This window comes from Pecten maximus, chromosome 6, assembly GCF_902652985.1.
Source record: "Pecten maximus chromosome 6, xPecMax1.1, whole genome shotgun sequence".
In the NCBI taxonomy this organism is placed as follows: domain Eukaryota; kingdom Metazoa; phylum Mollusca; class Bivalvia; order Pectinida; family Pectinidae; genus Pecten; species Pecten maximus.
Genome location: NC_047020.1, coordinates 15,498,014 through 15,512,799, shown reverse-complemented (window position 1 = coordinate 15,512,799; position 14,786 = coordinate 15,498,014). Strand labels below are relative to the sequence as shown.

The following is a 14,786-nucleotide window of genomic DNA, read 5'->3' as shown; positions in this document are numbered from 1 at the left end:
CCAAATTGGATTAAAATCCATTCATAACTTTATAACTAGTAGCGATTTAAATGAATTAACTCTATTTCCCCTATTGGGCCCCGCCCCTTTGGCCCCTTTAGGGTTAGAGTCACCATTTATGCAAAATCTGTTTCCATTCCCCCAAGGATGTCTCTGACCAAATTGGGTTCAAGTCCATTCATAACTTTATGACAAGTAGCGATTTAAAGGAATTACATCTATTTCCCCTATTGGGCCCCGCCCCTTTGGCCCCTCGGGGGTCAGAGTCACCATTTATGCAAAATCTGTTTCCCTTCCCCAAAGGATGTTTCTGACCAAGTTGGGTTCAAATCCATTCATAACTTTATGACTAGTAGCGATTTAAAGGAATTACCTCTATTTCCCCTATTGGGGCCCCGTCCCTTTGGCCCCTCAGGGGTCAGAGCCACCATTTATGCAAAATCTGTTCCCCTTCCCCCAAGGATGTCTCTGACCAAGTTGGGTTCAAATCCATTCATAACTTTATAACTAGTAACGATTTAAAAGAATTACCTCTATTTCCCCTATTGGGCCCCGCCCCTTTGGCCCCTCGGACGTCAGAGTCACCATTTATGCAAAATCTGTTCCCCTTCTGCCAAGGATGTTTCTGGCCAAATTTGGTCAAAATCCAATAAGAACTTCTTGACTAGTAGCGATTTGAAGTAAATGTTGACGGACGACGGACGGACGGACGACGGACGGACGGACGGACGGACGGACGACGGACGGACGACGGACGACGGACGCTGCGCCATGACATAAGCTCACCGGACCTTTGGTCCAGGTGAGCTAAAAATGGTTGAAATTATTTGATAATGTATACTACTAGTATATAAATGTCATCGCAGGCTTACAGTGAACTCTAGTTCTTCATGTATCAACTACAGAAGTCCTTACCTTTTCCAAGAAATATGACTGTTCACAACATGTCACTAAGACTTAGCAGATACTTTTCTTCAAATCCAGAGAACCAAAAATCTTTGTGGAGACTCAATGCATGCACATACCCTGACAGGTCTACTGAAAGCCTTGCCATACTAGTTAATAATTTGTACTGAAGGATTGAAAATGAAAATTATTGAAAATAAAAGGTTAAGAAATATGATGTTCTATGGTATCAGCGTATAACATTCCTCCAGTCAGTTTGAATTGAGTTCAAAAACAAACTTTTAATCACGAATATCAATGATGTGTTATAGGTAGAAATATTTCAAACCAAAATAGTCTTGTTAATAATTGTGATTGATGTAATTCCTTAGGACCTTTGGTTTTTTCAGTGATGTTCACCGTTTGGTTTCCATCTAATCAGATGTAATATTTCTCCTATCCGTAACACAAGCAGGAAATAATTTTTGGTTTTCTTCTACATTGACACTCCCCACGTTAGTGTGTACTCGCATGTTTGAATACTTCGGCCTGTCTTAAAACCAAATTCTAAAAAAATTTGGGGTCTCTGGTACCCGGTGTCACCTTAAACAATTTTGACTTTTGGAATTTTCTGTAATTTACTTATGCCAATAAATATATAATTTACATATGTTTAAAAACAAAGAAGATATATGGGCAGACTATTGGATATAACACATTTCTGTTTTTTTCTCCAGATATTCAATTTTGTTTTTATATAAAAGATGACATGATTTATATAAAATAATCTTCTGTAAACATTGTAACATTCTTTATATCTTCTTTGATAGTCTTTTACCTAATATACAGTGGGAGTAAACACAGATTTGTTGTGGCAGACTTGAGATTGGTTTCTCAGATTTATAATGGTGATGTTTGAATAATTCATTCACTGTCACTTAAACATGTTCAAACTGACTGGTGGTTTATTATATATAGATATTCTGTCATTAATCTGCTTACACGAATACATTCAACATACATACACTTTCATCCTCTATAAACAGCTGTTAGCGATTCAAATCTTTCCCTGATGTGGAAGATTCAAATTCCACACCAAGAAAATAAACATACATATATTACATCTGCACAACTTTTTTTTACATTATATTCAGTACATAGATTTTTTTTTGTACAGTTAAACAAAATAACAATATTTAAAATCATTTCACTGGCATGTAGGAACAATAGTAATAATAATAATATAATAATAATAATAATAATGATACATTTCAATTTTTAAATAGTAAACAACGAAGATTTTTGAAACTTCACATTTAAAACTATAACAAAGACAATGTTGAGAAAAGATTCGGCCTTCCCACCACATTGTGAATCGTCAGCCAATCAGCGTATCTTTACTACTAGGTACGTTTTCTGGGAGTAAATATAGCACTATTTATCACATCTTTCTATCAATGAATACATTCTCATGTTTATAACATCAAACAGTTGACCGAACAGTTAACTTTGAATTATTTACCTTGCGATATTAATCCGAGCATTTTCTCAAATTTGTGATTTTTCTTTTGTCACATTAAAAGTCTTTATAACATTGCACACATACCCTCACATCAATTTTTGTATTTGCCATTCCTACCTGTTAATATTAAGGAACCAATCTTTAGATCATCATAATAATGATTCTAGTATAACCAGTCTTGAAAGATGACCTTCTATTCACAGAAGGCCTAATCTCTTAAGACTGGTTTGTTCAGCACTAAGTCTTGTCTTTCAATACATTTGATATCAATGTTGTTGGTCAAACAAGAACAATAACAGATAGATAATTCATTGTCTGTCATTTCAGCACTGTGGTATTACTTTGTCTGTTTTCCAGCTGGCAGTCATCTAATCCACTGACAATATCCAACGCCTCCATCAAACCAATAACTATCACATAGTACGGCAAAGAATGTTTTTGTTTTGTTTTCAGCTCTGCTACAGACGTGCTTGGTTTGACCGAGACGTTCTGGTTATGATTCCAGGCTGTCTCGTTTACTTCCCTTGACTGGAGGCAGACCAGTCATGAGGGAGTGAAGTTCGTTACATTCTCCATCCATATCACTGTTATGATCATCGCTGTCTATTTCTATATCTGCCCGTACACACTGTACATTTGGTGACACCTTGGTTGTGCCCGAGTGAATCGGATTTAATGCTGTGCTCTCTGTACTCATTTCCTCCTTGACACAGAAGGTATCACTACCATGATACTGTAGCGATGGATGACTGATAAGCACAATGTTCATGCCCTCCGCCCCTACATGATCTTCTAAAGAAGATGGCGGATGTTCCACATCATCTGCGATCGCTGACGGTATCGCTCCACTCTCGACCTCAGCATGAACACTCTCCTGGCTGCTGTTCAACTGCAAATAGGTCAAAAACTATGTCAACACATGTTTGTATTGTTATCGACTAGAGTAACATAGTGCATCATCGAAAAGTTCATTCGGTATAACTAAAATCTGAATCATAAAAGAGGACAGGACAGCTAAACTAATATTTATACACTGTATGTCACACTTGACATGTTTATAATCATTTTGAGTAAATCATGCATCATAGGACAGTACAAAACAAACATAACTAATCTCAAGGTTACTGCAAGAGGTGCAATATATTTAACACAAATATTTATGTTTTCATTGAACAGGCCTTAGATAAACCCACCAACAACTAGAACTGTAAGCCAGTGACAAACAATTCCCCCACTACCCCTCATTTCAACCATGGCAAACAAATGACCATTGTATTTGCTATCAATCAAAACAACAAGAACAATCTGTTGATAGTGACCAGTTACCATGACAACAAATATTTTGGAATTAAAACAGCTGCATGCACATCTACCCGTTCCCTAACATCTGGAAGGTTTTGTGAAAATCAGTTCCCAAGTTTAGGAGAAGTTGTACAGACAAAAGAAAACCTGCTGTAACCATGACAACCAAAATTTTGGAACAACAGCATGCACATCTACACATGACCTCCTCTATATATTTGTGAGAAGTTTCATTGAAATAGGCCCACCAGTTTAGGAGGAGTGGTTCGCACAAAATTATTATCATAAAACTTGTTAACAGTGACTAATACCAAAGCAACCAAAATTTTGAGAAAAAAAAGTTGTATGCACATCTACACATGATCCATTATATTTGTGTGAAGTTTCATTGGAATTGGCCCACCAGTTTAAGAGGAGTTTTCCAGACTATTTCTAAGGAAAACAGAGCAATACCTTTTTTCAGTTGATTTTCATTAAAACAAGATGTGCAACTCTATTCAGTTGAATAGGAACTCAAAATTAAACAAAACTTTGCATCTTCAGAATGTCATTGTAAAAATGTTTTACCAGAGCACCTTGGCATTTGACATTGAGAACATGTATGGTAAAATCTTTACAAGACTTCATTAAAAAGGTATTTCAGAATATGCCGAGTGGAGTGATAACAACCTATTGTCTGCAGCCAAATAGATGGAGGGACAAGACCTTATTACAATGTGGCCCATCTCAGACAGGAGAATAAAAATAATTATATGTTAATGTTTCTAATTGGAAGCTTTGTTGTTTTTTCTGACATTTTGTTACAGATGTCCGTAACCATAAAAATTTCAAATTCAAAATACATGTTCCTGTTAAAATTGGTATGATCAAACAAAAACTTTGCTGTTTTTAGATGTATTAAATGGAATAAAATGTATGTGCTTATAATTAATGGTCAGAAGGCCAGAGATGCAGCATTACATAATTTCCATATTAAATTTCAGAATAAAAACTTTCTATGTAACACTATCTTATATCTAAGTAATTATCAATAATTTTATTACTTATTTAATCATTGAATGGTTGCCAGGGTGTTTTTATATAATTTTCAATCAGATTATTCATATTTCATCTGAATAATGTTTGTCAACAGATAAATAGCATGATGTCCATTAAAATATGTCATAAATATTCAATTGATTCATATTGTTTTTGTCTAAAATGAAACACAATTCATATAAATATTGAACGATTGGGAGACTTCAGCACAAAATACAAATATACATACATGGACCTGCATTCCATATTCACGCAGTATATCAAGTTTACACATGGGACAACTTCGCTGCTCTAGAAGCCAGGGGTCCACACATGACTTATGGAATATATGCCTGCAAAAGGAAAGGCAAAAGTGGGTTATACACATAATAACTGTAGAAACAAGTAGAACAGACATATACAGGTCAACAAAGCCCCTACGCCATACTGCCCAGGCACCAAGAAGAAATTGAACCATGCCATTCCTTTTGAGTTTTGGGTAGAAAGAGATTTGTTTTACACCAAATACAGTGTCGTGTGCAAATCACTGTTTTGCTTTCCTCATTGTTGGTTTTAAGGGCCCCAGCTGTATAAAAGCAGAAACCATGCTATACCCTTCCTGGATTTTGGGTAGATTTTTTTTTTATACAAAAGTGGTGTACAAACATCATTATATTACTGTCCTACCTTTGCATTTTATTTCCAGTTTTAGAAGTAAAGTGTTCCCTATTCCAGTTTTAAAAGTAAAGAGTTCCCTAGAGTCTAGACCAGCTGCATTATCTCAGAAGCTGGAGTTAAATCACGTGGAAGACATTTATTCTGATAGTATAACACGAATTATCAGCAAAACAATTCTTTCAGATTAAAGGTTGTGATAAAATGAGAATTCCATAGTTTCAAGCTTCAACTTAAAATCCTGAGAGTCTATATATAGCTACAACAAATCAGGTCTGATGTTTTTGGTTTCTTTAATTGGTATTAACCCTTATTGGGAAACATTTTATTCCAGATATGTCTTTTTCACATGAAGCAAAAAGAAAAACATTTATAAATCTAAACAAATAACTACACTACAGGTAGTAGTATGGAGATCATTAATATTGTAGTAAGTTAGTAACTGAGATCCAGCAATGACTATGCATTAAGTTAGAATATATGGAATGGCAATTAAAAAAACATCTTTTGCTGATAATTATTGATGTTATATTTAAACTAAACCTGTTTGATAACATGTGTTTTGAAGGATACTGGGTCTTTCCACAAAAAAATATTTTTATTTGTTTGTATTAAAAACACTAATGGAGTTTTATCATAATTATGTCATCTTCATGTACTGGAAATGGAAAGACAATACATTCATCAAATTTTATACAGTACATTTTTACTTGTTTCAAGTCTGGGTAGTACTAGGTATAATAAGCCACCGTATCATTTCCAGTTTTAATCTGTATGGTACTTATATCAAGCTACAGAGAATTTTTAGTGACAAAACCATTTGACTGTTATAGAATGGATATTAACAGGGACACCACAGGGAGCTGTAGTAGTTTCGATGTTTCACTGACGGGTACGTCACTCACGGCTAATACAAATGAAGATCCAAATCAATACATTTACCATGAGCATCTGTGCTTAATATCATCATGTGTTATAAATGTAGATTAACCTTTCACCTTCCTCAAGCAACGGGATTAGTTCCCTTAATTAAATGAAGTGATCATGATGTGGGGAAATTAATCAATTGTACTCCATATGATTATATTCGAATATTCTACATGAACTATAATTTCAGGATTTCTTTTAAAAAAATTTCTCAGTTCATATTTCTTCTTCAATGCATATAAAAATGCATAGGTATACATGTTCACTGAATGAGAATTTTAAACTAGTGTTCATTATAACGGCAAAATGGTAATTGATAGCTTACTGCTGTTGCCAAGACAATCAGTAATCATGAATTACATACCTTTTACACCTATACATAAATGTAGTATACCCCAATGATGCATATATAAATAATCAGAAAAGTAACAATGACTGCAATCCACTCCTTTACAAAGGCATATTTTACTTATTAGATAGAGTACAAACTGTAGCTGCACATTGTAGCCCCAACTCTGAACAGAAAAAAAAAGAAGTTTTATGTGCATATATATATATACATGTGTATCAATTCAACCAGCAATAGCCAAAGGCTATTCAACCAGCAATAGCCAAAGGCTATTCAAAATGAGCAATAATCCATCTTTAGAACTGATTAATGAATAAAACTAAGAAATGCAGTGGTGATGTATATGGCATTACATCTTTATAAACATGTAAGTAGTATCTTATAGAGATGTGCGAGATATTTATAAAAACATTGTCCATATAAGAACATGACAGTGACGTATGCCCTTTGCCTAAAGACAGTGCATAAGCAAACTGTCTTGTAGTCAGTGTATCTTATAACACCCACATAGACTCCCTATAATCATGATGCTTTTTTAATGTGTAATTCTATTCCCTCTTATCGATCACATAGTCCAACGACCCTCCATATCCATACGGGCAGTGATAATAGGCCATACCACAAATAGATCATGGAGTAGGATCTGGACAAATAGGCTAACCTTCAAGCACAGATGTGGGATCCATGTTATGGACAACGACAGACAGCAGGAAGTGACGTGTAGGACCTGCGTCAGTGTGTTAGTATGGACAGGTGATGGCACAGTCACATATAACTTCAGGGGCAACCACTCAATAGGTGGTGAGGAAATAAGACAATTTTGCTTTATGCATGAGCTAATCAAAAGGTGACTTAAAATAACGGGCTAGCATATCTACATTTACCAGAATCCCAGACAAGTTGGGAGGAAAATAGTCAAATTAACAACAGTATGATATTGGTATGATGTGTATGAATATTTTACTATGTCCATATCCCCTTTATATGTATACAATTTTTATATTTGAAGAGGAGTGCCTCAAACCCACCTCTTGATAAGCAGTCCTTAAAAAAATGAATGCGTACATTTGATATAGCCATTGTCTATATCATTCCTAAAAGGTTTCAGCTTAATATTATTGATATGAACAATCAATAAAGCCATGTAGAGTGAAAAGTTCCCATGTGAAATCTGGTAGTGAAAAATAACTTTTTTTTTAAATTTATATACCGGTACATGTATTAGATATCATGGTAATATATATTAACAGGTCAGTGAGGTGAGGGACTTTTCATATGTTTCAATTAGCGCGCCCATCCTCTTTTCTTGTATACATTATTTTTTTTTCAAGATGGTATTTATAATGGTGGCCATCTTCGAGAAAATAACAATTAATACTTCATCATGGTTATCTCCAACCTTTTTCCAGATAAATTTTAGGTAATCAAACTGTTGGATTGAAAAAGCTGAGATGTTAAAAGTTCATGTGAGGCAGATGGCACATTCAAATGAACTAATACATTATGACTTTTAGGCCTAGGTCTTGAATTAGGACTCTATAGCTATATAATGTCATTTTTGTTATTGTTACCAAAATTGAATGCATATTCAAGCTTACTATTACATATGCAGAACTAAATTATCTTTTATAATTATAAGCTGTGGACAGACATACTGGCCATGATAACATGCCCTCTTCTTTCCTCTCAAGACTCTTGCCAGATTTTATTATTACTATAATCCTAATTAGCGTCCCTTTTTTCATAAATTCCTTGGGCAACGATTACTGTGAATGCCACAAAAATCTCGATAAATATTTTAGTGGTATATCAATGTTGACAGGGGGAGGAATAATTAAGGTCAATGGCTGAACTTATAACCTCATCAAGTTTTGTTACTAATAACATATGTCTTCCTCACATTATTACAGAATTCTTAGGCACATCATCTAAATGTAGGTCACTGGGAACCCGATACTTTAAATTAGTCTTTAATTGACTTCTTGTGGGTTGCAATTCCATAATTTCTTTTCGTTTTTGGGGGAGGGGGGCACTTGTTGAACCTTTAAATCTGTCATAGTTTATTATACCCATGCCATGATATAATAAAATCAACTGTACAATCTGTCAGACAACCATTGGAACATTTTCTGGCACAGTCCTGCTTGTTTATGCAGGCAAACATAAGGCCATCCATCACGTAGAACAACTTTCCTCCTCCTCCTCGAGCTCCAAGACCTTTAGTTTTTGCAACGGCAGATGAGACTGAACACCAAGATGAAACCACAGAATTTTCATTTGATTCTCAGGAGGCACACATATTCCATCTGATCTATTGTCTGCCAGTTGATATGACGCTACCTAATGATCAATGGCTGTACCTACGATACACAACAGATACGTCACTCTGCCCATCAATCAGCCGCGCCTTATTGATTTTCACAGAGGCAAATGTCAGCTGTTATGTAAGATCTGATGGGGTAAATATATATATAGTAACTTGTCAAAATGGTCTATGTCTAATCCGGATCCATTTCTATTTCGGCTTTATTGTTTGGTCCAAGCATTGAGCAGCACTGAGCTGACTTACATGGGTGACAAGGAAAACGATTTGGTCAGTGACTAATTAGCTGGTAAAATCCATGTGGAAATCAAAGGGCCAAAGGCCCTGAGAAACGTCAGGGTCTGAGGTCATATAACAAGAAATTTAAAATTGGATTTTATAGTCAGACAGCTACATTTGTATCAGATGAAATGTCTTAATCTGGTTACGCTGTCCGACGAGACATATATACAATGTAGGCCTAACAGTTTTGACAAACAAGATGCCAGTCACGGATCATAATCGTTAGATTCTTTTCAAATAAACAAATAATGATCTTATTTAACAAAATCCTCATGAAAAACGGCAATGTAGTTTGTTACAACTTGCCTTCAATTCCTGTTGATATTTCTTGCGTATTCTAGCAATACAAATAAATATGAAACTGCGAACGGTCATTGGTTAAGTTACATTAGATATAACCGCCATTTTTGCCGATTAGTGATGATCATGTGATTAGTCATGTGACAGCTGAAGTTATCCCGTAGGAGTGCTGCAAAGCTATTTATAGAATTGTAAACTTTTGACTGCGTAAACACGGTTGGTTTTAGACTTATATGAAATGTTCCTGCACATGAACTCAGAATGAACATATATATATATATATGAGTCTAGACATGTGGATAGTTTCTCTGTGGCCGCATTTAAATTTCCACTTTTTTACTTTCGTTTTCAAGGCAGGATCGAGACAGAACTACGTAATCCTACGCCAACAAAATTGCATTATACTGGTGAGAAAAATGTTTATATTTATAATCTAAAATAGTCTATAGCTAGAACACCAAACATTCATATTTCATTTTAAATAATTACAGTTAACATGGGGACCATCAGTTAAATCGTGTCAATAATTGCTGTCAAAATAGGAACTATATTAGACTGCAGATGTATATCATTTGTAATACAGAAAAGAGAAGCTGTTAGCCTGAAACAAAAGTGTGACTATAACAAAATTTACCCACCACGACTATAACGGCAGGTGCCAAAGACATCCTGACGTTAAAAATGCCGACACTGGCATTACCAATTCAAATCACAAACACTGGAAGTTCCAGCACAGACATAGCCAAGATGTGTTCTCACATGTACAACTTCATTTAAAATTTCTTATTCTCGTTTGCAATTAATAAAGAGATTGGTATTTACAATCTGTATTGGACATAAAAACAGCAATTGAAAATATATTGTACATGAAAAATCTGCTTCTTACACACACGAAACAATGATGAACCTTTTTAGACAAAAGTTGATTGATTTTTTTTATCTTGCTTTTAGCTTGTAAATAAAACATCGAGATCGATAAACGGCCAACTTTTCCTCTGTTTGTAGCTATATATATAGTAAGCAATTGAATAGAGGTGATGTTTGATTTCTTAGTTTTAAATTTAAGTCAATAATCATTTCTCTGATGTTGATTATTACCAATCTCTATAAACCGGTTACCTGTGTAAACCAGCGAAGTAGTCTGGTCACGGTGACATCTGGTTTAGACATGTTTAGACATATTTATTTTGTATATATGTACAACACTTTAGACAATTTCTTGATTCTTATAATATATGACAGATCTTTGAAATATCAATAACTACAAGTTAAAACATTATTCTCATATATACTTTTCAAAAAGGATGTCTTTGCAGGTATATGTATAAGATAAGAGGATTGATATTATACAAATTTACCATAACTCTTCATATGTAAAAGGGTACATGACCATAGAGTTATATGTGACCTCTGACATATTGTGCTATAGATGACAGCCATCTCTATCGGTTCAGCACATGTTGATTAATAACTTATGTCTCTGACAACTGATTAACAGATGAATATCCTGTGTATTAAATCTGTGGTGTCTTCTAATCTTTACAAGGTCTTTAGTGACTCTGATTTCTTTAGTTTTTACAAGGTCTATAGTGACTCTGATTCTTTATTTTTTTACAAGGTCTATAGTGACTCTGATTCTTTACAAAATCTACAATGATTCTGACCTTAACATGGTCCATATAGTGATTCTGATTTTTTACAAGGTCTATAGAAACTAAGTCTAAGATTCTTTTAAATGTCTGCAGTGAAATTATTTACAAGATCTACAGTGATTAAGATTCTTTGAAAGATGAAATGTAAAAGAAAATCTTAAGAAGGTCTACAGTGATTAAGATTCTTTACAAGGACTACAGAAATTATAACTTTTTTTATCAAAATCTGTATCATCTAATCATAAGAGCCTTTACAAACTCTAAAATGGCAATGGTTCTTAAAGAAGGTCTATGGCAAATTATATTAATTACAGAATATCTGATGCCTACAATAAGCTACAGTGGTCAGGACTTACTTGCAAGGGAGTATCCTGATGACATCAGAGGCTTTGTACCCTTCTATACACACAGCACATTGGTCAAACTCAGACTCCAGCTCCTGTAAATTATAAAACATGTACTCATCATGAATTAAATGAGACATATACAAGAGGCTGAGAGGGCCTGTATCGCTCACCTCAATAAGGCAGTGAATATAGGAAAACAGTTTACATTTCTACTGAAGGAGGATTTTGAAGAAATTGCTTAATTTCCCATATTTGGCCCACCTTCAGGCCCTGCAAGGGCCAAGACCCACCATTCTCATTCAATTCAAAGATGGCCCTGTCCCTCAGGCCACTAGGAGGCAAAGCCCACTACTGTTTATACAAAATTGGTTTTCCTTCACCTAAGGATAGTTCAGACTAAATATTGACTAAATCCTTCCATTCCTAAAGAAGAAAGGCGAGCTTGAAATATAATATTGTTACTTCCTCCTGTCTTAAATTTGGACACATATATACAAGTTCATGTTTACATGATCAATTGGCCATAAAGAGAAGTAGAAAGATATCACTGCATGGATATTTATATAACATTTTGGAAATTGAAGTTGATGGCAATCCCAAAACACAAACTAATTATTTGACAGTCCACAATTGAGGGCAATTGCCAAAATATGGAAAAATTCAACTCTTGTATATAAAGTCTGCAATATAAAATTCAACAGACTATGAATTTTTCTAAAGCCATTCCATGTTCCACATATTTCTTCAATAACAAAATAATGCTGAAGCAACAGCAGGAACATTAAGCTAATTGCATATATATAGTTCTAGAGATATGCACACAAGTACTAATTTAATCACTTGCTCATTCAATTACTACAAAATCAATACCTTTGTGTGAAGCAACACCCCCCATTCTCACTCGAGTAGAAAACACAACACATATGTATTTCTGGTACTTCTACTAAAAGCAAGCCAGCAATATTGGCACTAATATATCTCTATAGAACACAGAAATCTAGTTTGTCTAAATTTGTTTTCTTACTTTGTATAAAAAATTTCTTATGGTCAAATGGAAAACTTATCACAGTATAATTATTGAAAGTATAATAAATGTGGTGAAAACTGACATGTAATTGAAGCCAATAATGTATTACATTTGAATAAAAGGAGTTTTTCAGGATTGTACATTTACTGAACAAAAAATAGATACTGTATAGTCTAAAGAAACTAATTAACCATAACTTGGTCAGTCAATAATATCAATACATACATTTCAAAAAACGAAATTTAAAGCATAAACTGTATCAAAGCAAGAAACTCAGAATTAATTTGATCTCCTGCAAGTAATGATGAGTCCATTGTGAGTAACCTTGACATTTGAACTTTACATAACAGCCATGTCAGTGACATTTGAATTTAACTTATTTACAGAAGCACCAACCTTGTCTCCAGTCTTGACTGTTCTCTGGGGAATTTTAGCTATCGCCTTCTTGGCAGCACTCGCTAACCGTCTCTGTAAAATATAAACATGTTTAATTACATATAACATGTAAAGGCGATCCTTCATGAATGGTTACTGTAACATGAAATAAGGGCTTGGACATATGGCATATCAAATTATTGAACTTGATTAATAAATTGCATCAGTGTAAGCTTCTGTTTATCGCATGACTTAAGTGCTATTTATTATTATATAACGGCAAGTGAAAATTCTCAAAACAATTTCTATACAAGACAGGCAAATTTTGGCTAGAAGGGTAGTTCATCTCTATGTAGATATACACAGACAATCATGTAATGTCATAGATCATTTGTGATGTCATAAATAATTTATGACATCACAATAGTTTCTGCATGGGTGTCCTACAATATTTATGTAACAGGCCAATAAAGTGATAAATGGGGGCCGGGAACATTACACACTTAAGAAAAGCACTGCCATCTAATAACTACATATTAAAGTTGTACATTAGTGATCTGACACCTCATCAAAATTTCAATGCCAATACACATTTTATCATTCAAAAGTTAACTTTGTGGTTGTCATGCATACATATGATACCAGGCTGAAAAGAAAATTCTGTTTATTTTTTTATGTTCCAAACAACTTATTTTACAACAATGATGAAACAAATTATGTCAACTTGGTACATTTGCAGGGGTCTTTATGTGAGACTAAAGAACACATGATGATCGCTGATATAATGCATATACATGTAGTTGTACAAGTATATGTATATGATGTACTATATATATATATATAGTGTTTTATTTTTCTTTCTATATTTAATAAATTTACATTTGGATAACTTCACAAAATAACACTCACATATCACATATATCTAAGCCTATATATTTCCTATCAGAGGTAGTCTCCACCTACTTGGATATATTTGTTGTAGAGCTTGTATAACATATGATTGAAGATACATATATTTATGACCAAATTCACCAGACCTTATGATTAGATCAGAACATGAGGGACCTGTGAGAATGCCTATAACCTTGACACCTCTCCAAGGAGATGAGCCATGGGATCATCATGTAGTAGATAGCTCCTAGTGTCGTCCAGACTGGAATCTGAGTGAAGACCTGCTTGGTTGATACAGGCTTTGTACTAGTATATGTACATTGGCTGACTGCATTCTTTCCAAAATCTTGATAAAGCTTGGTATATTTTTTTCATCTCTTCACATAAGTTTTTTTTTTCTAACTATACAAAACAAATTACCACACAATTTGTAATGTGAAGGATTGGGAAATCCAATATATTCAGCCGAGATCAAATCAGTTCCCAGATATGACATTTAGTGTAATGGCTTTACACAGTGGTTTTTGCAGGGAATGTCTACATTGTGTGAAGATGACCAGGCATACCACCAAATGTCTGAGCCAGACTGTATGTTTTGCAACACTTTGTCAGATTGTGTGTAAATGTTGTATATATACACGCTGTCTAGGGAGAAAACAAAAGCTGTAGACTTTCCACCACCAAATACACATCACTCAAACATAAATACTGTAAACACTGCCCTGGTCCCTGCACAAATCAAGCTATTATATCAAAGAAATTACCTTCAAAAGGAAAGAAATATATTACAGTTGTAAATGAAAGCCAGTGAAAAGCTTACATAAAAATATTAGCAGCATGTCCCAAGACAGATGTGTACGACAGACAGACAGGCATGTCCACAAAGACAGACATGTATGTACAACAGACAGG

General features: G+C 34.4%; 1 protein-coding gene across 1 annotated transcript in view; it reads right to left on the bottom strand.

Moving 5' to 3' along the window:
- Positions 1 to 816: 816 nt before the first annotated feature.
- LOC117329081 (RING finger protein 150-like) overlaps positions 817 to 14,786 on the bottom strand; it is a 35,882-nt gene continuing 21,912 nt past the window's right edge. Inside the window, exons 3-6 of the mRNA XM_033886793.1 lie at positions 13,005 to 13,076; positions 11,591 to 11,673; positions 4,977 to 5,079; positions 817 to 3,296 (exon numbers count right to left, since the gene is read on the bottom strand). Of these exons, the coding sequence (XP_033742684.1) occupies positions 2,901 to 3,296; positions 4,977 to 5,079; positions 11,591 to 11,673; positions 13,005 to 13,076 (654 nt within the window). The 3' untranslated portion in view covers positions 817 to 2,900. The remainder of the gene's footprint in view (positions 3,297 to 4,976; positions 5,080 to 11,590; positions 11,674 to 13,004; positions 13,077 to 14,786) is intronic.